At 48.8% G+C, this 23,350-nt stretch overlaps 1 protein-coding gene across 7 annotated transcripts in view; it reads left to right on the top strand.

The window, feature by feature from the left end:
• LOC144720582 (rho GTPase-activating protein 24-like) overlaps positions 1-23,350 on the top strand; it is a 96,922-nt gene that overhangs the window by 49,844 nt on the left and 23,728 nt on the right. For 6 of the 7 annotated variants that reach the window (XM_078597415.1, XM_078597416.1, XM_078597412.1 and 3 more), the window contains one exon: positions 8,062-8,187. In XM_078597415.1, the coding sequence (XP_078453541.1) occupies positions 8,062-8,187 (126 nt within the window). Of the gene's footprint in view, positions 1-8,061; positions 8,188-17,216; positions 17,844-23,350 lie in introns of those variants that run through there. The other variant, XM_078597417.1, reaches the window with a different exon arrangement.

Genomic DNA, 23,350 nt, shown 5'->3' with positions numbered 1-23,350 from the left:
GTGACTGTGGCTTCGTGGTCGGTGCTTGCTCCACCAGACCGGGTGCATGCAGCGCTGCGCCTGGCTTGTGATTGCACAGGAGACTCCACCGAGGATATTTAGACGACCTAGGATGGGGCTGCGAGGTGACCAGCAGATGGCAGTCTGGCAATGAATGCAACCTAATCGTGCGAAGCTTTAATTGTTGCCCCCAATGATTTGAAGCTTTCGGGACTGCAGTAATCCATAGTCTTTGGTTCTTTCGGTAAAGTCACGTAGGTACTACCTACATATTTTATTTCTTCCAAGGACTCACATTTCCTATCAGCCCCCCCACCCCCAAACACTCATAAATGGAATTAGCCAAACGTCCCAATGCAAGGGAGTCTTCTTGAGCTCCAGTGAAACCTTCCTTGGCTAAAGGACATTATCTTTGTTTACGATTCCATCTTTCCAGAGCTGGTCAGCTGGGTGCCCGTCCCTGGCGTGTACATTATCACCGCAGGTCCACCGCCAAAGGTTAATCCACCCGCATGCGTCGTCCGACGCTGGGAAAACCCGGGGCGGAATTTGCTGCCTCCTGGAGTGATGAGCCAATCGGAGTGTTGTGGTAGCCACTTTGCCAATTAAAGTACAGTAGAACTCTAATTAAAAATAATGTTTCGATCTTTCAAGAATGTTTTACAGTACCCAGGGCCTAATCATCAGGCCTTTCTTGGTTCTTTCGGTAAAGTCACGTAGAAGGGAAATAATAAAATAATAAAAATAAAACATAATAAAATAATTCTCACGACGTTTCGGCCACAACGCAAGCAGCCGTCCTCAGGTGAAGAACAGGTCTGTCGGAAAGACTGTTGGAAAGACAGCGTCTGAATTCAGACGCTGTCTTTCCGACAGACCTGTTCTTCACCTGAGGACGGCTGCTTGCGTTGTGGCCGAAACGTCGTGAGAATTATTTGATTATGTTGTATGTTATTATTGATTTATTTCTCTTCTACGTGACTTTACCGAAATTACCAAGAAGATGAATCCCTGCAGTCACGAAAGCTTTAAATCGAAATTTATCAGGCCTTTGTTACTCCACTGCTGGACGAAGGCCTTCCCCCTGCCGTGTCCGTCTTGGCGGATGTATGACCGTATTTCACCATCCTGGGTCGTGCGATTGTTCAAGTGGAACTTGACACCGGTTCAGACACCACTCATCACGCCGATGTTAGCCGTGGCCAAGAAATCAAACTCGAGTCATCGAGTTCAAGCACTCCGCCAGCACTCCACCACAAAGTACTTAGAGTTCACATATAATTCATTAGTCACAAGAGTATGCGGAGGTGATCACTTTGAAGTAAAACAGAGCAGCATAAAAAAAGGAAGAATGCTCTAAGCATCAGGCATCGCTGTGAATAGATGTTGACAGAAAACAGACTAAGTGACTAACAAATGACCCACTTCATTTTTTAAGAATAAAGGGATTGGTGTGGAGCGGGGGGTGGGGGAGAGAAATTCTCTTAAGAATTTCAGATTTCCTGATATGGGATTTGGCCCTCTGCAAGAATGCCTTGAAGTGAATACTCTTAACTTTCAAAAGGAACAGCGCGCCACTCTGTTGTGGCGGCCACTGAAATGCACGAGTGATGACACATCTGGGGCACCGCCGCCGGGTTCGCAACGTGACTGCGGTTTTGATTTTCGTTTGTCGGGAATGGCTGGAGGAGGAGTTCCGAACGCTTACCCCTCCCTCGGTTTGCAAAATAACCACTCGCTTCGTGAAAGCATTGCCTCTGTCTCGCGACTCGTGGGCCGCACGATGTCTCGGCAAAGAGTCTCATCGCTTCTAGATTTGAAGCTTTCGTGACTGCAAGGATTCATATTCTTAGGTTTTTCGGTAAAGTCACGTAGGTAAAAAATTTAAATTAATAAAAGTAAAATAAAATAAAAATCACGACGTTTCGGAGGCAACACAAGCTTCCGTCTTCAGGTGGAATCGTCACAGCCACGACAGCTGTATCACGTAAATGAGAGATTACAAGAGCTACCACTCCGTATATATAATGGTTGAAGAGGGGAAGGGCCAAGTACGGCACACTTTTTATTGATATGGTAAGGTGAGGCTTAAGACTAAGAATAGACTGCATAACAAAAGACTGAGCCTTTGTTATGGAGAGGTGCGGTTTGTGACTACGCCTAGCCTACATAACAAAAGTGTGAGAAAAGAAAGAAAGAACTAAACCTGGTAAAACATCGCTCCCAGACCGAAGCCGACGACGCACGTTCAGCCGCGTTCCGCCGCCCGGACGCGATTTGTCAGACGGCGCCGTCACCGGACGATTGGCACATTTTTTTTTTATGGATAATTTTTTGTGAACTGAAAATAAAAGTGATTGGAACATTGAGACGAGTTAATTAGTTGACGGCTGCAATGCGAAGCGCGCTCCCCTCGGGGCGAGTTCTCGGGTTCGAGTTTTCCCCCTCTCGTACTCTCCATTGTGCCACTTTCCACTTCGGCTCAGCATATGGCCAACATTTGTTCTGATGTAAATGGTGACAACTAATTAGGCATTGTCTGAAGCAGTTCAACCATAAGGTCACTGGGGAAAGGCAGCACAGCCGAGTTAGAAGGGCTTGGATTGTCTCCTTGTACCCAGACAGTTTTATAGAGAGAGTGATGTAAGTGTAAATGATGTGAACCGTTGGATTTGGGAATGGGTGATGTGTCACTAGAATGATATTTAATTATATATTCATATAGGGATGTAGTGAGGCATCAATTGAATCTATTCTGAATTCTTAAAATACATGCAAAGAATCGGTGGTGTTAGAAACGATTATTTTTTTCCTCGTTCGTCATACGTTTTGAAATAATAGGATCCCTGCAACCACGAGAAGGCACTGCACTGCACCACAATGTCAAGGAGAGAATATAAATGATTTTAATCGAAGTTTTACCAAGAATTCAACGAATCATCGAGGGGGGCGGTGTGGTCATTCATTTTCAGGGCCCACATTGTAAATGGTACTGTATATAAAAATCTTACTGCATTAACCGGTTGATCAGCTGGCTTTTAATGCATCTGGGGTTAAGCACAATTTAAAAAAAAAAACGCATTCAATTGATATTACACGGGGTTACGGACCAATTGCCACATCCGATTGAGTCCGGAGCTATCAGGTTTCCAGCAAAAGCTTTTTCAAGGACTATTGATCAATTCCTGTTTGACCCCTACCCCTTGCCAGGTGACCTTTCATCTCTTCACCATCCATCATTCACTGTAGCAAAGCCCGAGCTTATTTAAGAGTATTGACCGTCAGTGTCTTCGGCGGAGCTGTGACTACGACGAGCGACGAGTTGCCGAGTGAAACCAAAACGTCGTGGGGGCAACGCGAGAGAAGTGGCCACCGGGTGGGGCGCCGTGGTGGCTAGGAGATGTTAACTTCCTCGCCCGGTATACAGGAGGTCGTGCATTCGATCCCGACCCTGACGCCTGCTGTATATTTGGAGTCTGCATGTCTCTCTCTCTCTCTCATCATCATCAAGGTGGCGAGATGTTAACTACCTCGCCCGGTATACAGGAGGTCGTGCGTTCGATCCCGACCCTGAGGCCTGCTGTATATTTGGAGTCTGCATGTCTCTCTCTCTCTCTCTCATCATCATCAAGGTGGCGAGATGTTAACTACCTCGCCCGGTATACAGGAGGTCGTGTGTTCGATCCCGACCCTGACGCCTGCTGTATATTTGGAGTTTGCATCTCTCTCTCTCCGTAGTCGTGTGGATTTTTCTCCAGGTCCTCCACTTTTTTCCCTCCACATTTAGAATCAACATCACGCGTTTAGAGAATATTGGCTGCTATAAATTTCCACCTGATAGGTCGCTTCGTTGGGCTACCATTTGTGATAGCCAGGTTGCTTCTGAAAAAGAGCTCGATAAGATAAAAAATAATAGTTTAAACTTTAGTTTGGATTAACGGTGGGACGCTGCCACATTAGGCATTATCTTTCTTTCCGTTCAATGCAGGGTTACACGTGAGACACACACACGACCCGCATGTACGCGTCCGTGCATGCTAAGCGTGCCAGTTGACGCAAGGTTTAACAGACGTGAGTGAAGAACATTTTATCTTGAGGTAGAACAAAAAAATTGCACCACTTGTTTGACGATGAAAGATTTTAAAGGATGTCATTTCTCTCTCCGGGCTGTCACATTGTCGTCGATGTTGACAGCGCAATTTTGCGGATTTTTTTTTTTTTGCCAGAATCTTGATGAACGTAAATATGTTGGGTGCCCATACAAGGTAGCGTTCATCATTTTATAACGTGAGTGTTGTCAGAATTTTTGGGTTTACGTGAGAAATAAAAGTGTATGGCGACAAAGGAAAGGCTTCGTTGACCTCTAAAACGGAACCCGGCGGAAGCTTTCGGAACAACCACAGCCGAGACGCTGGTGGAACACGCGGAATTATCGATGGAACGTGCAGCGCCTACAACGGCGGTGAATTCGCGAAGGCTTAGCGGAATTAGAATCGCACGTTAACTACCAAGTTCGCATGTGTTCACAAATATATATATTGTTTTATAGACCTAGCTCAGACTGCCACCTAATTATATATATATCTTAAATAATACGTAGACACTCTGTATAGTTTACTCTTTGGTTATTTCGGTAAAGCCACGTAGAAAGAAAATAAATTAAATTATAGAATACGACGTTTCGATTGCAACACAAGCAACTGTCATCAGGTAGAACTAAATTTGAGAGAGAGCACAGACACGGAGACACACAGACAGACACACAAGCAGAGAGAGACAACACAGAGACACACAGAGAGAGAGACAACACAGACACACAAGCAGAGAGAAACACAACATAGACACTGCTTGCGTGTCTGTCTGTGTGTCTCCGTGTCTGCGTTTTGTCTCTCTCTCAAATTTAGTTCACCTGATGACGGCTGCTTGTGTTGCAATCGAAACGTCGTATTCTATCATTTAATTTATTTTCTTTCTCCGTGACTTTACCGAAAGAACCAAAGAGTAATTCCTGCAGTCACGAAAGCTTCAAATCAAGTCTGCGTAGTTTGTTTTCTTCCTGATGAAGAAAAATTTGTTCGGCTCAAACGTCATCGGGTTTCCAGCAGCCGCGAGTTATTTCACGTAAAGCGGTGAAGTCAAAGTGCTATGAATAGCAATACAATGCTCAGCGTGCTCGGTGATTGGATATTTCTGCCCCGTGTTTCATAAATGTGTGAGTAAAGTGCCTAACGCCTTTGGGAGTCCGCATTCCACATTTGCTCAGATAAGAGACCGCATTTATTTTTTTTGTAAGCCTAGAGGACCAAGTTAAAGTTTATGCAAAAGCCACTCACATCGCCAGTTGGACTCCTAAATCGAATGTGAAGCGGTTTGTTGATACGTTAAGGTCTCCGAGTACACGGCGGGGCTCAGAGTACGCGGACTCGCTCATACGACACGGACCCCGATTTGTGGGTCGGTTACTTGCAGAGGTGGGACAAAGTCATTGTTATGCAAGTCCAAGTCGAGTCGCAAGTCATCAAATTCATGACTCGAGTCTGACTCGAGTCCAAGTCACATGACTCGAGTCCACATCTCAGAGGTGGGACAAAGTCATTGTTATGCAAGTCCAAGTCGAGTCGCAAGTCATCAAATTCATGACTCGAGTCTGACTCGAGTCCAAGTCACATGACTCGAGTCCACATCTCAGAGGTGGGACAAAGTCATTGTTATGCAAGTCCAAGTCGAGTCGCAAGTCATCAAATTCATGACTCGAGTCTGACTCGAGTCCAAGTCACATGACTCGAGTCCACATCTCAGAGGTGGGACAAAGTCATTGTTATGCAAGTCCAAGTCGAGTCGCAAGTCATCAAATTCATGACTCGAGTCTGACTCGAGTCCAAGTCACATGACTCGAGTCCACATCTCAGAGGTGGGACAAAGTCATTGTTATGCAAGTCCAAGTCGAGTCGCAAGTCATCAAATTCATGACTCGAGTCTGACTCGAGTCCAAGTCACATGACTCGAGTCCACATCTCAGAGGTGGGACAAAGTCATTGTTATGCAAGTCCAAGTCGAGTCGCAAGTCATCAAATTCATGACTCGAGTCTGACTCGAGTCCAAGTCACATGACTCGAGTCCACATCTCAGAGGTGGGACAAAGTCATTGTTATGCAAGTCCAAGTCGAGTCGCAAGTCATCAAATTCATGACTCGAGTCTGACTCGAGTCCAAGTCACATGACTCGAGTCCACATCTCAGAGGTGGGACAAAGTCATTGTTATGCAAGTCCAAGTCGAGTCGCAAGTCATCAAATTCATGACTCGAGTCTGACTCGAGTCCAAGTCACATGACTCGAGTCCACACCTCTGGTGTAGTGTATAGGCAACCTCCAACTTACGCGAATGTCTTGCTTGCGCGGGGGTACACGGAACCTAACCCTCTCCACGTACTCTGAGACCTCGCTGCACTGCAGAGATGTTTAAGTAGTATGCTTATTTGAGCTGCAGATTTGTGCATTTACTCGAGGTAGAAAAGCTATGAAACAGATCGTTTTATTGTACGACTTTGCATATATTTTATTCATGTTTTGAAACTTCAGTGCCTTACGTGTTGTTTTACATCAAATATACGTCTGTTCGTGCCTAGTTGGGGAAGTAGGAAGCCTATTCCCACATGAGCTCAGTAGTTTTGATTTTGTCCTAAACATTCATTGTTTAAGTTGAGACGGGTGGCATGGGGGATGGAGTGCGTGACTTGCAATCGGAAAGATTCTAAGTTCATTTCTCAGTCAGGTGTTTGACTCGGCTCATCATCCGTCTGGGGTCGATAAAATCCGTGCCACTTTGTGGGGAAGTAAATTATGGTTGTCCTGTGGAAACACTCACCCCCGCCATAGGAATATGGGATTTAAACAGGAGATGACCATTACCCCGTGCTCAATTGAGCATGGCTGTTTGTGTGTTGCTCTTCGTTAAGGTATAGGATTACAACTTTAAATCGTCTGTTCATTTATTCTTATACTTTTTTAATGCCCGTGACTTAAGGTTATGATTAAATGTATGCAGTATTTACTTTTACAAAGCCAATTATATTTTTGAAATCCCTGTTCATGAAAAAGAACGTGTTAGATTTTTTTTTTTTTATAATCAAATCCATCATCAAAAAGCTTCCATCAATGCTTGTTCATATTGTGTGATAAATGTTTCTATGGACCGCTTTAATATATGCCAGGCAAAAATCACGATTCGATTGTGATATGCTTATTAACTGATTTAGATGCTTTTCATCCATTTGGAAAGTCTATCCATGACCTTCATCTATGCCGTAAGTAGGGGGCATCGGAGAGGGGATGGATTGAAACTCATGGTGAAGCAGCATTCGTTAATTGCTAGCAGATTGCATTGAGATTTAGCACGAGGCGTATCGACTCCACGTTTCCACGCTGCTGTTTCAAGATAGCCAGACACGGCGGCATTCTGTGGACAACGTTTGGGTCCAAGTGGAGCATGCGGTCCACTTCAGCTGGGCTGCTCTGGCCACTTTGCTCAGAGAGTTGCACACAGTTTGACATGGGCCACCCTGGGAAACAGTTCATGGCGACATGGGGGCAACGTGGAAGAGAGGCAACTTTTGGGCTCGTATTAACATCATTTCTTTAAGTGCTTTATTTTAAATATTGGGATACACTAAGCTCATCCAATAATTTGTTCGCCGCATTAATATGTACATACACATTTTTTTTCATTAAAACGTTTTTCTTGAAGCCACAGAAGGGGTCTGGCTTTTTGTAATCGTCTTGGAAACAGTGGTAGGGGTTGATCCAGCATGCCCATACTGGACACCCGTGAAAAAGAGCCGAAACAGCTCATAGCATCCCTCCAGCCGAAACAAAGATCACCATTCTGGTAACGCTCAAACAAATCCCAACGCCGTGGCCACGACCTTGGCCTCGCGCGTTATTTGGCAATTGTCGTGCGCACATTTTTACACCCGGTCACGACGATGGGTGAAATGCGCGGCGCTCTGAAGCCTCTCCCGCCTCTGAAGCCAAACGGGCCACCGCTGTCGTCCCTTGCCGCAGGTGCCGACCGCGATCGGATGTCGTCAAACCACGAGTCGTATCTGCTCATGGCAAGCAGCCAGGGTGACATGGAGGAGTGGGTGAAGGCGATTCGCCGGGCGACAGCCAGCCCATCTCTCAGCAAAGGTACGCACCTTCTTAGTGTTGCTTCTGCGCAGCTGATGACGTGGATGCAGAGCTAACGGCAACGATTTGGCATTCGGGTGGTCGAGCCGGATAACCGCGGAGTCGTGCATCGTTGTGATGTCTCATTCGTGTTTGTGGATCGGGCCTTGCGTCGTTATATGAACTTTATGGTGGTGCCCCGGGGTACCGTAGTACCCCGGCTCTCGCACAATGTCCGTGATGCAGTCGTTTTTAGTCTGTTGATGGTCGGCGATGCGGCAATCGACTCTTCTACGGTGCGTACAAGCGTTCAGGGTTTCGGCGCAATCGTCCTCGCTGCGTTTCGACATCGCGGAGTGGCACCGATTTTGGATTGATTGGTACCCCAATCGTGGAGTTAAGTAACACCCCTGGAGAAAAAAAGTGTCCCAGAAATAAAATATTAAATTGCCTCGGCCATTTTGTATTATTTGGTACCCCAGGGTACCGCCATAAGGATAATTTGTTGTATGCACCAACACACACAAGACAAAGATTCACCTTCCCCCCACTCCCCTTACAGCCTTACAGCCATGCAAATTGTTGGGCCAATTGCTGTTTGGAAGCACCTGTCAAGGTCGGCACGGTGCGCAGAGGGGTGGTGCGGTGAGCGCTACGGCCGGCCGCCTTTGCCTTTCCAGTGAAGACGTTTACGCACGCAGCAGGTAATAACTTCAGGCTGAATAAACCTAAGGAAGGCCCAGGATCGGTTCAGGTGATCGCCAATATGCGTTAGCCGCTGAAGCGAAACGAACTCCGGTTCATAGCGCCAAACTATCGCGGCCCTCCAATCGCCGCTAAGTGGCGGTTAACGTCTCCACTTCGCTTGTGCCAGGCTAGGTGCATTTAGAGGCGACGTGAAGTGTCGGAAGGCTCCGCTGACAGGAGCTGACGGGACAGATGCACTCAGGTGCCGTGGGTTGACCGACTCGCACGCACATGCACAGTCAAAGCCTGCCTCCACCACGTGCCCACTCGCGTACATGCTCCGCTCACCTGTCTGCCCTCGTGCAAGCACGTCCTCTGTTCCTCAGCAAGCATCCGCCCATGCGCTCGTTTTGAGCACCAGTTTTATTCACCCGTCTGGGAATGCCGACGTCCTTTATGCAACCCAGGTGAGCGCCCATCAAGGTGATGTGTTGCTATTGCAAGGGAAGCCATGGGAGGGGGGGGGGGTCGGGGGAGAATGAGAAATGCAGGAAGCAGTGAGTCTAAATTTTGGTCGTTTATCACTCAGAGTAGAAGAGTGTAACTGCTGTGTGTGTGTGGGCTTGCTGTGATTGCACCGGTCACCTCTCACATGCCAAACATTTATGGATGGGCCTTTGCCAAACACCCAAATGCAGAAATCCTGCAAAGACTCAGTCTTGAAACTCAGAGAGGGCTCTCTCGGGTAAACAGTTGGCAATATCATTATTGTTGCTAATCCTAATCTGTTTTGCACATGCTGCATTATTGTCGTTACTTTTTTTTGTTAATACGCATTAAGCTACTTAAATGTTTAATGATATCCGCTGGCGTGCACTGCCGGTGGGCAGACGTAGCAGCGTGAACAGAGACGTTGTTTTGGTTTGTTGAGGCTATTAGTCGCGTTCATCCGCCAGTGTGGGGCGACTGATGATGTATGCATGTACGTTGAACTTCATTTGCACCGTACGTATCCAACCATACGAAAAGTGCAAAGCTCCGGTGGCTTCCAAAGATCGGAATGAAGAGAGTCCGGGACGGCCGCAGAAGCGCATCTGAAAGCGCAGCATGCCAGTGACCATCTGGAATTCGATGGTTAGCCAACATCCACTGCTGTTGCTGCTGTTGCTGCTGCGTGGATGACCGGACTGTGTGCGTGTGTGGTTCGTGGCGATCGAGAGCGGCTCTCGCTTGTATTGCCGGCTTGGTGCTTCGTGTGTGGCGTGCACAGCGAGGCCTGCACGTGGACCCATCGCGTGTGCACACGCCGCCGCTTGTCGCGTGAACTCGCAGATCCACCGAATGACGACGAAAAGCCCTCGGCTGCCACTGGCCCTGTGTTCACCAAGCGAAAGAAGTCACAGCAAACTGAAGGCAAACATCATCTCAAACATGGGGGGGGGGGGTAACAAACAAACCGTGTACCACTGGCCATTTGTTGCCATGGATAATGGTTGCGAGTGGGCTGGGAAGGCAGGCAGCTTCTGGATCTGTTTCAGCAAGCCTACCCCCCCTCCACCCTCAAATTAAGTTACTGCCTCATCCTCCTCCTTCACTCCCCTGCCTCGCTGTGTCCCTAAATGTCTGGACGAAGCACTCTGAAGCAACAGAAGACAACAGGCAGATACGGCTGCATTATCGGCTGCCGCGTGCACGCCTGATTTTAATTAGATTAATCTGCGCAGCAATCACATTTTGACGTCATTTTAATTTCATGATTTATATTTCATGATTGTTTTTGTGACAGTGCAGCGTATGCATTTACAGATTGAGTGCAGATCCTAGGACCTGATTAAATGCTGTTAGGCAGTATTCGCTGTGCTACTGTGTACGCATTTATAACAAATATAAAATGCATGCCGATGTTGGTGTTTAACGACGAATATCGCTCTGCTTTATTCGTTCCCTGCGATGTGCACGTCTTAGTTTTTGTACAGCGTCTTAAGATGGACTTGAAACTAGATATTTTATGACTCCCAGTTGTAATGTCTTATTGTGTGTGACTTCTTGAACACACTATTTGACTAATTGGAATGTTATAATCCGCATGCAAATGCATTAGTTTAGGGAACAGTTTCACAACCAGTTTACTGGAATGTTCAGTTCAAAGTGATGTTCAACGTCATTATCGAACATCATCTGTGTATGTCCCTGCTCTACAAACATCCTATTAGATGGTTGCCCACAGATGAAAATACATTATTGAGACATTTCTAATGTCCAGCAAAGCCACGTGCAACGCGAGTTGGAATTTAAAAAAAATTAACCCGTAAAAACAAAGTTTTTCACTATAAATCCTTTATATGCGTGGCATCGGTTTTATTTTATTATTCATTTCTGTTTTTCTTGAGTAAGAGTTTCATTTTTATCACATTGGTATTTGAAATTAAATATGAAAAAAAAAATCCTAAAAAGTGTAAAATTTTTGGAAAAAATTTTCACGAAAATAAATTATCACGCACAACGAGTCTGTGTGCAAAATGTCAGCTCGATTGGATCACGGGAAGTGGGTTAAAAAACGACCGAAAGATTTGCACGGTCGTAAGCGCGCAAGCAAGCAAGCAAGTGAACTTAATATAAAGGATTTAAAAAGCTTCCGAACGCAATTGAATCTCGTTTCAAACAAGGGCCGCTATTCGTTGATTGCCAGGTCACGTGCGGTCGTGTAAAGTGTGGGTCCTCACACCTCTGCCAAGGACGTGTGACCAGCATGGAAGAGGAGGCCAGAAACCCTCTGGAGGGGACTATGTAGAGTTCCTTCCAGTCGGGGCCCTTTTGCCAGTAAGTACTTGCAGGCTTTGCACCGTCATCTATTTTGCCATGCCTGTAGTTGCTGGCAATAGCTGGCAAATCCAACATCTGGTGCGATATACATTGAACATTCATACTCTTTGGTTCTTTCGATAAGGTCACGTAGGTAGAAAAATAATAGATCACGACGTTTCGATCGCAACACAGGCAATCGTCATCAGGTGGGTCAACCACAGCAAGACAAAACTGCTGAAGTAGGCGAGAGATCTGCCGTGGCACGAGGTTGTATAGTGTAGTGTATAGTGTAGTGTATAGTGTAGTGTAGTGTATAGTGTAGTGTATAGTGTAGTGTATAGTGTAGTAGTGTAGTGTATAGTGTAGTGTATAGTGTAGTGTAGTGTATAGTGTAGTGTATAGTGTAGTGTGTAGTGTAGTGTATAGTGTAGTGTGTAGTGTAGTGTGTAGTGTAGTGTATAGTGTAGTGTATAGTAGTGTATAGTGTAGTGTATAGTGTAGTGTATAGTATTGTATAGTGTAGTGTATAGTGTAGTGTATAGTGTAGTGTATAGTGTAGTGTGTAGTAGGGCTCGGCAGTAGGGGGGGGGGGGAGAGAGAATTGGGGGGGGGGGGGAAGGAGGCGGGGCAGAAAGTGGACCCCGCAGCAGCACCCGGGTCACTGGAGTAAAGTGGACTACCATTTTTTCCTCTTGATATGCAAATTATTTTGTCAAGGCACTCTTCCCCCTCCAACCCAGCTTAAATATACGCTGCCAAGCCTGGTGGTGTTTCATTCAGACGCTGTCTTTCCGACAGACCTGTTCTTCACCCGACGACGGCTGCTTGCGTTGTGGCCGAAACGTCGTGAGAATTATTTAAGAATGTATTATTTTTATTATTTTATTATTTCCCTTCCATGTGACTTTACCGAAAGAACCAAGAAGATGGACCACCATTTGTTCGTTCGTTCGTTCGTTTCTCAATCCGCTTGTCCTGGTGAGGGTCGTGGCGGCAGCGTGCTGAGTCGGGCGGTCCAGACCTCCCTCCCTTTCCCTGGCGACAGACTCGAACTCTTCCTGGGGAATTCCCAGGCGTTCCCAGGCCAGCCGAGTGACATAGTCCTCCTGCCAGCGTGTGCTGGGCCGGCCCCGAGGTCTTCGCCAGAGGTCGCAAACGGGTTTTGATTTTTTACCCGTACCCGTACCCGGCCGCACCAGGGTCGCAATCGGGTACCCGTACCCGTACCCTACCCGATACCCGGCTACCCGTACCCGGCCAGGTATCGGGTAGGGTACGGGTACCCGATTGCGACCTCTGGGATGAAGCCATGTTGCAGGCGCGGGTGGGTTGATTCTAGGAACTTGAATTGTGAGAAGAGACAAGACGTTGGGAAATGAGTGACAAACGGTTATTCACCAGTGACTCACGGCCTACCCGTACCCGTACCCGGCCGCACCAGGGTCGCAAACGGGTACCCGTACCCAGCCGGGTATGGGTAGCCGGGTATCGGGTAGGGTACGGGTACCCGATTGCGACCTCTGGTCTTCGCCCAGTGGGACGTGCTGCTGCCCGGTAGAGTTCAGGGGGCGTCTATCGGGCGGCATCCTTACCAGGTGCCCAAACGACCACAGTTAACACGGTCATATACCTTCTACAAATCTTGTTTTAATATCTCACAGAAGCAATAGTCATAATTTGGATGTATTAAGCAACTTAGTACAAGGGTTTCAAGGCACTGCACATCACAAATAAGTAAATACTTACATTAAATTGTTGCCCGAGGGGACCAATGACAGGACCTAGGAACTTGAGTTCAATTATTGGTTGTGCACATCAGTGGCAATAAGATAAAAATAATAATAATGATTGCAACAAAAATGTTACAGACCCTTTTTTCAATCTGCTGCTGAACGAGGGCCTCCTCACTCTCGTTCTGTGCACTTCGTGCCGACTGCACAGTTATTTTTGTATTTGGTGTCTTAATAGGTGCTCACTAAACATCTATTTTTCTGACTGTACGGCTAAATGGAAGGTCGCCCTTGTGGTTGCATTTTCACATGCGTATGCATGTCTGTTCAGAGGTTACATTAGCATAACCTTATCGTCCACACATCTCATAGTCCTGTTGCATGACATTGTGGATGACAAAAACAGACACGAATGTCTGTTTCTCTGCAGGCTGATGTACTAGAATAATCTACAACAATGTCAAGGAGAGATATGGACTTTTTCCCATTTTTGTTTATGTTGACCAACCTAACATCCGCGGTTGGGTGGGTGGGTTCGTGCATGACCTTCATTGTCACTGCGCGACACTGTAAAGTCCCTGATGATTACATTTGGACATCTGAAACTCGATGTCCTTTACTACGTCCTGCTCAGAGCGTAAGACTGGGGAGGCTGTGTTCGAAGTGTAAACCTAATCCCGTTCTGCTAAATGCGCCCCTCTCTATATGCAATTCTGTTTGTGTGAAAAGTCTCAGCAAACTCCGAATCTTTGGTCTCTTTTAAATTCCAGTAATCAGACTTTCTTTGTATTGGCGGCTTAAGTAAGCGGGGTGGTGGGGGGAGGATCTAAATTGTGTGCACAATAAAATGGCAATTTTTTTAAAGACTGCCTGCCTGCCTCCGGGAACACACGCACACACACGATTTTAAAAAGTCTATATTTGCAACAAGAGACCCACATCTGTTGAGTATTAAAACAAAATAATGTAACCGGAGACTTTGCCATTTTTCTAATACACGTGATTAGAGGAATGCATACATTGAGTTCGTGATGAAAAACCCAGACATGTAATAGTTCTTCCTCCAAAAAACATATCGCAAATACCGCTCTTTTGAAAATATCGTACCGAAACTAACTAAATCACAATTTAAACATGAATTAATTTACTTGTGAAAGTCCCCCATGGATTCAATATTAATATATATCGTATTGGGATTTTTTTCTCTCCAAAGCATGTATTTCTTCCCAACAGAATTGTTTACTGGGAATTAATAAAAACGGACAGAGTGGATGCTCTGCCATTTAATCATGACCAATGTTAGAGTGGGGGGGAGGGGGGCGCGATTTGATTAGGTTTCGCCCCCCATTAGAGTTGGCAGGGATTTGTGTGACTGCTGGTAAATATTTCCAGAGTGAATTAGATTACTCGGAGACGTCCACGTGGTGCGTAGGCCCCACTGGCCACGGGCCAGTGTTGTAATTGCTGTTTCATAAAATGGGAAAGTGGCCGTTCTACATTTAATGGTTGGATCTGCGAACCTTTTAGCATCAGTGCTGTTTGATAAATGGACAATGACTGCCCTAGGCCCAGGACTAATACTGTTTGTAAACCATTTTTTTGTCAGCATATATTTGTTTTTACTTACTTACTCCAGCTTTTGTGGATTAAAAATAAGGATAAGCTTTTATCGTTATCTATTTCTTAGAAATGGGGCATGCATTATTAACTGCGTTCGGGACTGGTTTTGCACAATGGTTCGTTCAATACAATCTTAGATCGAGCCCATGGACTGAGTCACAGCTATTGTCATCGTGTGAAGAGATGCACAAAGAAGTCTATTGTAAAATCATAGATTAAAATATATACACACGCACGCACTGTGTGCGTATATTGTGTGGCACCGTACGTACGGTATATATGTACATGTCAGTGCATGCTCATCACACAGAAACTACAAACATATCAATCTTCACCAAACGTGAGAGGTATAGGGCTCCCGTGGGATCTTGCCTCGTGATTATGTAGGTCAATATTTGTGTTCATGGGCACTCTCAAAAATTCCTTTTTGTCTTCATTTGACATAATGATATTTTGTCTTTGTGCACGGGTGTATTAATATGGGTAACCGTACACACGAACTAACAATCGCAAACATGAGCTATGATTTTTTTCCCCCGGTTTGCTTTTAAGACACAAGATAGCGACAACAATACATCTTAAATTTCGATTTAAAGTTTTCGTGACTGCAGGGAGTCATATTCTTGGTTCTTTCGGTAAAGTCACGTAGAATGGAAATAATAAAATAATAAAAATAAAACATCATAAAATAATTCTCACGACGTTTCGGCCACTGACTCTGTCTACTCGACAGACCTGCTCTCCACCTGAGGACGGCTGCTTGCGTTGTGGCCGAAACGTCGTGGGAATTATTTTATTATGTGAAAATCTAATTATTTAATTATTTCCATTCTACGTGACTTTACCGAAAGAACCAAGAAAATACATCTTAAATGTCACGCTTAATTATTGCCGGTCTTATCTATTTGGATGTAAGCCAGAATTTGTTAACCGAAGGTAACCCTGGTGAAAAAAAAATTGAAAGGCAAGGGGCTAACGGGAATAGGGGGGTAACGGGAATTAGGGGGTAACGTTTAGCGGGAGCTTGTGATCCGTACGGTCGCTTCGATTACAGATTCCTTCACTCGTGGGAATGGGACGCAAGCGTAGGATTGATCACCCTGTCGCTGGCCGCCTTTGGGGAGGGTGTATAGTATGAAAGGCCGAAACACCCTAGGAACCAAAGGTTCACTACTGACGATGCGCTCCCCAAATTTCACCAGGCTCACTGTTCATGAACTCTTGGAAGTGCTTGCACAAAGGATAGTAACATCTCATCCTGTGTTCTTGGAATCTTCACTCCTGTCTGCCTGCCTGCACTGGCACCACCCACAGCTCCTTTCGCGTCCGTGAGTCGAGCTGCCTGGATCAGCTGGAATTCTATTTATATATTTTCCAACCTCCCACCCCATTCCTCCCGCAAAGTGGGGGAGGGGGGGGAGATGCTCAGGTGATGTGCAAGCGTAGCGCGCGTGTGTGTGTGTTGTAAGGAGGAGGAGGAGGGGGAGGGGTTCACACAGTGTCGGATTAATCAGTTGCCGGTGCAATCCTCTGCTGGGCCGGGTCGGCTTGGGGGGTTTCGCAGCCGCTGGCAAGCCTGGCCGCCGTCGTTCCGGGATGGATTTTTTTGTCGTCTTTCCACCTTCCCCGCCCCACCCCTAGCTGCTTCAGACGTTGAGCTGTTTTTTTCCCAAAACATTTTTTTACAGCGGAGAGAGCTGCCGGCGCGGTTTGGGGGGGAATTCGCAACGTCGCGCTCCGTTTTTGGGGGCCAGCAGCAGCAGCAGCTGCTCGGGTGCTCGCTCAGCTGACGACGTCCACCGAAGCAGCCGGGCGGCCGAGCAGGCGGGCGCGTGGGTTGCCGGGTGGCTGGGTGGGTGGGTTGCCAGGTGGCTGGGTGGGTGGGTTGCCGGGTGGGTGGGTGAGTGGGTTGCCGGGTGGGTGGGTAGGTTGCCGGGTGGCTGGGTGGGTGGGTTGCCGGGTGGGTGGGTGGGTTGCCGGGTGGCTGGGTGGGTGGGTGGGTTGCCGGCTGGGTGGGTAGGTGGGTTGCCGGCTGGGTGGGTGGGTGGGTTGCCGGGTGGGTGGGTGGGTTGCCTGGTGGGTGGGTGGGTTGCCTGGTGGGTGGGTGAGTGGGTTGCCTGGTGGGTGGGTGAGTGGGTTGCCTGGTGGGTGGGTGAGTGGGTTGCCTGGTGGGTGGGTGGGTTGCCGGCTCCTTGTCTCCAGCGGCCCCCTCCCTCCGGATCGTGCGCGCGAATTTTGAGACGCGCGTTTTTGGGTTTGGTTCACGCGCACGCGTCAATACGCTGATACCGTGCACGCAATTACAGATGAGAAGAATGACAGGTCGCTTTGAGAAGTCTGCGGCTTAGGTAAAGAACTCCCCCACCCCCCACATCCTCTATCGCAGCACAACACGTGCAGTAGTAGCAGCAGCGGTAAAAAAAACAACAACCCAACAACGATCATCAGCGGAGCGCGTTGAGTGCAAGCATTGCCGTCTCTGCGCTGCAAAGCGTCAACAGCAGTTGCAGCGTTTTCCAAGTGGCAGGCAGAGGAGTCCGAGCGAGAGAGAGAGAGAAGCTGTGAGCTGGAGAGAGGCATTGCAGAACGGCTGCGGCGGTGCTGCGCTCGTGTGCCGCCGGGGTGGCTGGAGGCTCCTCGCTTCGCCTGGGAATCTCCGTCGCTCGCTTCGAGGGTGGAGGGCGCTGGGTTCGCCGCTGCACTGCGTTGTTCGACAAGTCTCGATGCCTGAAGCCGGGGGTCTGCTCCTCTGCTCGGCCGGTGTGCTGGCTTACCAGGCTCTCTGCCCAAAGGCCGCCTACCGCCGCCTCAAGAGATGCCTCTCCTTGAAGAAAGGTATTTGTATATCGGCGTCGCAACAACAACAACGACGACAACGCACGCGCACGCACGCACGCGCACGTGCGCACGTGCGCGCACCCCAGCCGGTGTCTCGAGTCTTCTGTTTGCTCGCTCTGCTAAGCACGCCGCGCGTCTCGAGAACGCCTCGGGGCAGCTCGGCCTCGTGCAGAGGTCGCAACCGGGTACCCGATACCCGTACCCTACCCGATACCCGGCTACCCGTACCCGGTCGGGTACGGGTAGCCGTTTGCGACCCTGGTGCGGCCGGGTACGGGTAGACCGTGAGTCACTGGTGAGTAACCGTTTGTCACTCATTTCGGGTAGGGTACGGGTACGGGTAGGGAACGGGTACCCGTACCCGGCCGGGTTCGGGTACGGGTACCCATTTGCGACCCTGGTGCGGCCGGGTACGGGTAAGGAATCAAAACCCGTTTGCGACCTCTGGCCTCGTGTCAATGCGTGCGGGGAGCGGTGGCGTAGTGGTTAGCGCTACGCTTGCGCTACGAACCCGGCGACCCGAGTTCGATTCCCCCATCTCACGGCCACCGACAACGGTGGCGGTTATTTGAACCCGGTACTGGGTTCTCCTCCCCCTAGGTCGACTCAGCCTCAAATGAGTAACTGATACAATGCGTAAACATCGCCGCTGGGGGAGACAAAGGCGGCCGGGCGTGTTTGCTGGCCACCCCGCCCCCTCGTGTGCCGTGCCGGCCTTCATAGGTGCTCGCCAATAGCACTTGGCCTAACAGGGGGAGGCAGTGGGGAGACAAAGGCGGCCGGGGTCGTGCTGGTGTTCACAGGTGCTCGCTCACGGCACTTGCCCCAGCAGCCCGTGCAGGGCTACGCGGCGGGGGATCTTCGTCTTTTTAGCCTGCAGTGTTACTGTGCATTGTGTGCGTGGCTTTATATGCCTGTAAGAGTGAGTGTGTGAGAGTGTGAGTGTGTGAGGGTGTGTGTGGGAGAGTGTTTGTGAGTGTGTGTGAGTGTGTGTGAGTGTGTGTGTGAGTGTGTGTGAGTGAGTGTGTGAGTGTGTGTGTGAGTGTCTGTGTGAGTGTGTGAGTGTGTGTGAGAGTGTGTATGTGTGTGTGTGAGTGTGTGTGTGAGTGTCTGTGTGAGTGAGTGTGTGTGAGTGTGTGTGTGAGAGTGTGTCTGAGTGTGTGAGTGTGTGAGTGTGTGTGAGTGTGTGTGAGTGTGTGTGTAACCCTGACAACCGCACCACCACCCCCCTAACGTATAGGCATGTGTCTCTAAACTCTGTCTCTATGTTTGCGTCTTTGCTTCAAATGTATGCCCACATGTACACGTGGCTTCATGTACATGTCTGCATGCGTGGGTTCGTGCACGTTTGCATCTCGTGTGTGCGTGGATATGTATTGCCTCTGAGTCGGTAAGGCTAAATGGAGAGATCCTTTGTCCTTTCACAAAACATTCGTGCGGTGTCGTAGTATTATATAGTATTCCACTGTCGCATAAGGATTACTGACGGCTATTGGCGAATGCTTTCATTTCCCACGTGAATGCTTTCCACGTACAACAACAGCAACAACATTGTGGTCTACATCGTGACCTGAGAGCAATTACCTAGAGCCGTGCAGAGAATCAAACAGTCAGGGGATCGTACCCCGCACTTAATGCTTCACCAGGAGTGTACGCAAGTCAGGTTAGGGTTTGTTTGTTGTACCAGGAGTGTACGCAAGTCAAGTTAAATTTGGTTCTTTCGGCAAAGTCACGTAGGTAGAAAATAAAGAAATCACGACGTTTCGGGCGCAACACAGCTGATGATGGACGCTTGTGTTGCGCCCGGAACGTCGTGATTTATTATTTTATTTCTATTATTTTTTCTATTATTTTTTATTTTTTATTTTTATTATTTATTTTTTACCTACGTGACTTTACCGACAAAACCTAAGAGTACTAACTAAATTACCTTAATGCAACACGTTACTCTGACATGCATGAACATACCACTGCAGTCATTTTTGCACTCGTGTGTTTCGACTAAGACTCGCGGACAGGGGTACATTAACAAAGAGTAACAATGGCCGCATTGCGTCTCAGGAGAAATGGCAGCGACCTTGGGGGGGAAGCCTTCAACCAACAGTGGATCCACCACGGCTGGTGATGATGATGATGGCGAATGATAGCTGACACAGTGACTCATGCTCGGCACTGACTGTGATGTGCACGCAAAATAAGCCGAAATGCGGTCCATCCATCGGGAGTGTCCGTTTGTTCTAGATTTGAAGCTTTCGTGACTGCAAGGATTCATACTCATGCAATACGTTCCATTCATTGGCTACCACATTCTGATAAGCTCCCTCCCCCCCCTCCTCCCCCTTAACTTGTATTTAAGAACTTATATCTCGGAATCTCTGCCTCACTTGATACAGCAAATCTAGCTGTGACGGTCCCACCTGATGACGGAGACTTGTGTTGCCTCCGAAACGTCGTGATTTTTATTATTAATTTATTATTTTATTTATATTATTACTTTTATTAATTTTAATTTTATTTTTTACCTACGTGACTTTACCTTAAAGACCTAAGAGTGTGTGTCCGTTTGCTTTAGACTGCAAAAGATAAACGCCGAGGCTCCCCGGGTGGTAAGGCGTGAACAATGAGACGATTTCCCCAGGCGTCCCGTGATCTGTGCCTTCTTGCGGCTGCCCGACTCGTTGCGTCGTCTGTTTTCGTCACGGCACGCAGCACCTTCTGCGCGCCTCGGGACCGGGCTGTTTTGGTCTCGTTCTTGGCGAATTCTAGACATTGCACTCCACAAATGTTTGCACGGTGCTTTGGAGGCTGTACTCTTAGGACAACAGCATTTTTTTTGTTGCAAATGTTTGCATAGGGATTTTTTTTCGGGGGGAGGGAGGTGGGAGAGGGACGTGGTGGGTGGGGAGAGACAGGAGTGTGTTGACATTTGGGATGAGCGGGTTTTTTGTTGTTGTTGCATGGTTTGTGCCAGGCCCTTTGTTTTGATAAGAAAATAATGAACGCCCTCCGCCTATTTCATATCTGTGGAACTGGCATTTGTTGAAAGCCGGGCGGATATTTTCCCTGCCGTGTTTGGACAGCTCTTGTGAAGCGCACGAGAGAGGACCCATGACTTGCTCTCAGCCCTTTCTCAGCATTCTTTAAGTGCCTCCGCCATGAGCGTGTGGAGAAATTATCTGCGGCTTCAGCGGCCCGAAAGGAAATGCTTGACTCGGCTAGTTTCAAGTTGTGTTCTACTTATTTATAGAGTCTGCGAGCATTTTCAAGTGGTTAAATGCCTCGGCGTATTTTCACAAGTTGAAGTAAAAATCATTGCCGTCACACGCACGGATCGTAGCAAATGATTGAGGTTTACCTTTCATACGCATGAACACTCGTTAATTGCTTGAAAACATCTTAATACATAGAGCGCCGCAGAGCTTGGACAATTGTTGGCGCCAGTTCGTGGCCTGGCTGTCTTCCAGCTTGTCTACGTTTCCTGAGCGAATGCGAGATGCACTTTGCAAGAACGACGCAATATGAAACTCACCAATGTTATGAGACGTACATTATCCTGGCGGCTTTGCCCTGGGTTACTGGATCACCAAACGAGCGACTTTCTGTACTGCACGCGAATGAGAAACTCTGAATTCGCTGACGCAGGAGTACGGCTTAACGATAAATCCGCCACATAAAACAAAATAGTGCCAGTTATTGAGCGACAAAAGTTAAAAGCGTGACCACTTTCGCTTCGGCAGCTGAGCCCCCACCCCCTTCCCCTCCGAGCACGAAGCTAAGTACCACTCGTAAGCCAGATAAAGCTCTGCGACTGGACACACGGCAAGACTGCTCGCCTGCTCAATGAATGCCTGCTCAATGAACCCTTTGTAACCCACCACCCCCACCACCACCACTACCACCACCACTACCACCACTACCACCACCACCACTACCACCCCCACCACCACCACTACCACCCCCACGACCACCCCCACCACCACCACTACCACCACCCCCACCACTACCACCACCACTACCACCACCACCCCCACCACTACCACCACCACTACCACCACTACCACTACCACCCCCACCACTACCACCACCACTACCACCACCACCATTACCACCACCACCCCCACCACCACCACTACCACCACCACCACTACCACCACCACCCCCACCACCACCACCACCACCCCCACCACTACCACCACCACTACCATCACCACCACTACCACCCCCACCACTACCACCACCACTACCACCACCACCATTACCACCACCACTACCACCACCACCACTACCACCACCACCCCCACAACCACTACCACCACCACCACTACCACCACCACTACCACTACCACCACCACCACCACCACTACCACCACCCCCACCACCACTACCACCACCCCCACCACTACCACCACCACTACCACCACCACCCCCACCACTACCACCACCACTACCACCACTACCACTACCACCCCCACCACTACCACCACCACTACCACCACCACCATTACCACCACCACCCCCACCACCACCACTACCACCACCACCACTACCACCACCACCCCCACCACCACCACCACCACCCCCACCACTACCACCACCACTACCATCACCACCACTACCACCCCCACCACTACCACCACCACTACCACCACCACCATTACCACCACCACTACCACCACCACCACTACCACCACCACCCCCACAACCACTACCACCACCACCACTACCACCACCACTACCACTACCACCACCACCACCACCACTACCACCACCCCCACCACCACTACCACCACCACTACCACCACCACTACCACCCCCACCACTACCACCACCATTACCACCACCACCCCCACCACTACCACCACCACTACCACCACCACCACTACCACCACCACTACCACCACCCCCACCACCACCACACCTCTCTGGAGGGTCCCTCGTGGCTCGGGTCCCCCAGCATCTCGTCCGCATTCACCTGGTTGCTTCACCTTGTCAGAGGCCGCGTGTGGATTCGTGAGGAGTGGTTAGCGCTACGAACCCGGTGACCCGGGTTCGTTTCCCCGCTCACGGTCAACACCGGTGGGGATTAGCTGAACCGGCCCTGGGCTTCCCCTAGGTCGACTCAGCCTCAAATGAGTACCTTGCGCGATGTATAAAAAAATCGCCACTGGGGAGACAAAGGCGGCCGAGCGTGGTGTTGGCCACCCACCCTTCTGCGTGCTGTTCTGGCCTTCATAAGTGCTACTTGCTAAAAGCACTTGCCCCAACAGTCTGTTAAGGCTGTACGGGGGATCCTTGTCTTTGTGTGCCAAGTGCGCTACGAACCCGGACACCTGAGTAAGATTCCCATTCAAGGCAAACATCGGTGAAAAATATCTGAATCGGTCCTCGGCCTCCTCTAGATCAACTCGGCATTAAATGAGTACCTGGGGTGGTGTGTAAACATCAGCACTGGGGAGACAAAGGCGGCCGGGCGTGGTGCTGGCCACCCACCCCCTCGTGTGCCG

Source organism: Lampetra planeri, chromosome 9, assembly GCF_965212315.1.
Source record: "Lampetra planeri chromosome 9, kcLamPlan1.2.h2, whole genome shotgun sequence".
NCBI lineage: Eukaryota > Metazoa > Chordata > Hyperoartia > Petromyzontiformes > Petromyzontidae > Lampetra > Lampetra planeri.
Note: the sequence above shows the minus strand (reverse complement) of the source record. Positions and strands in the feature narration are given on the sequence as shown.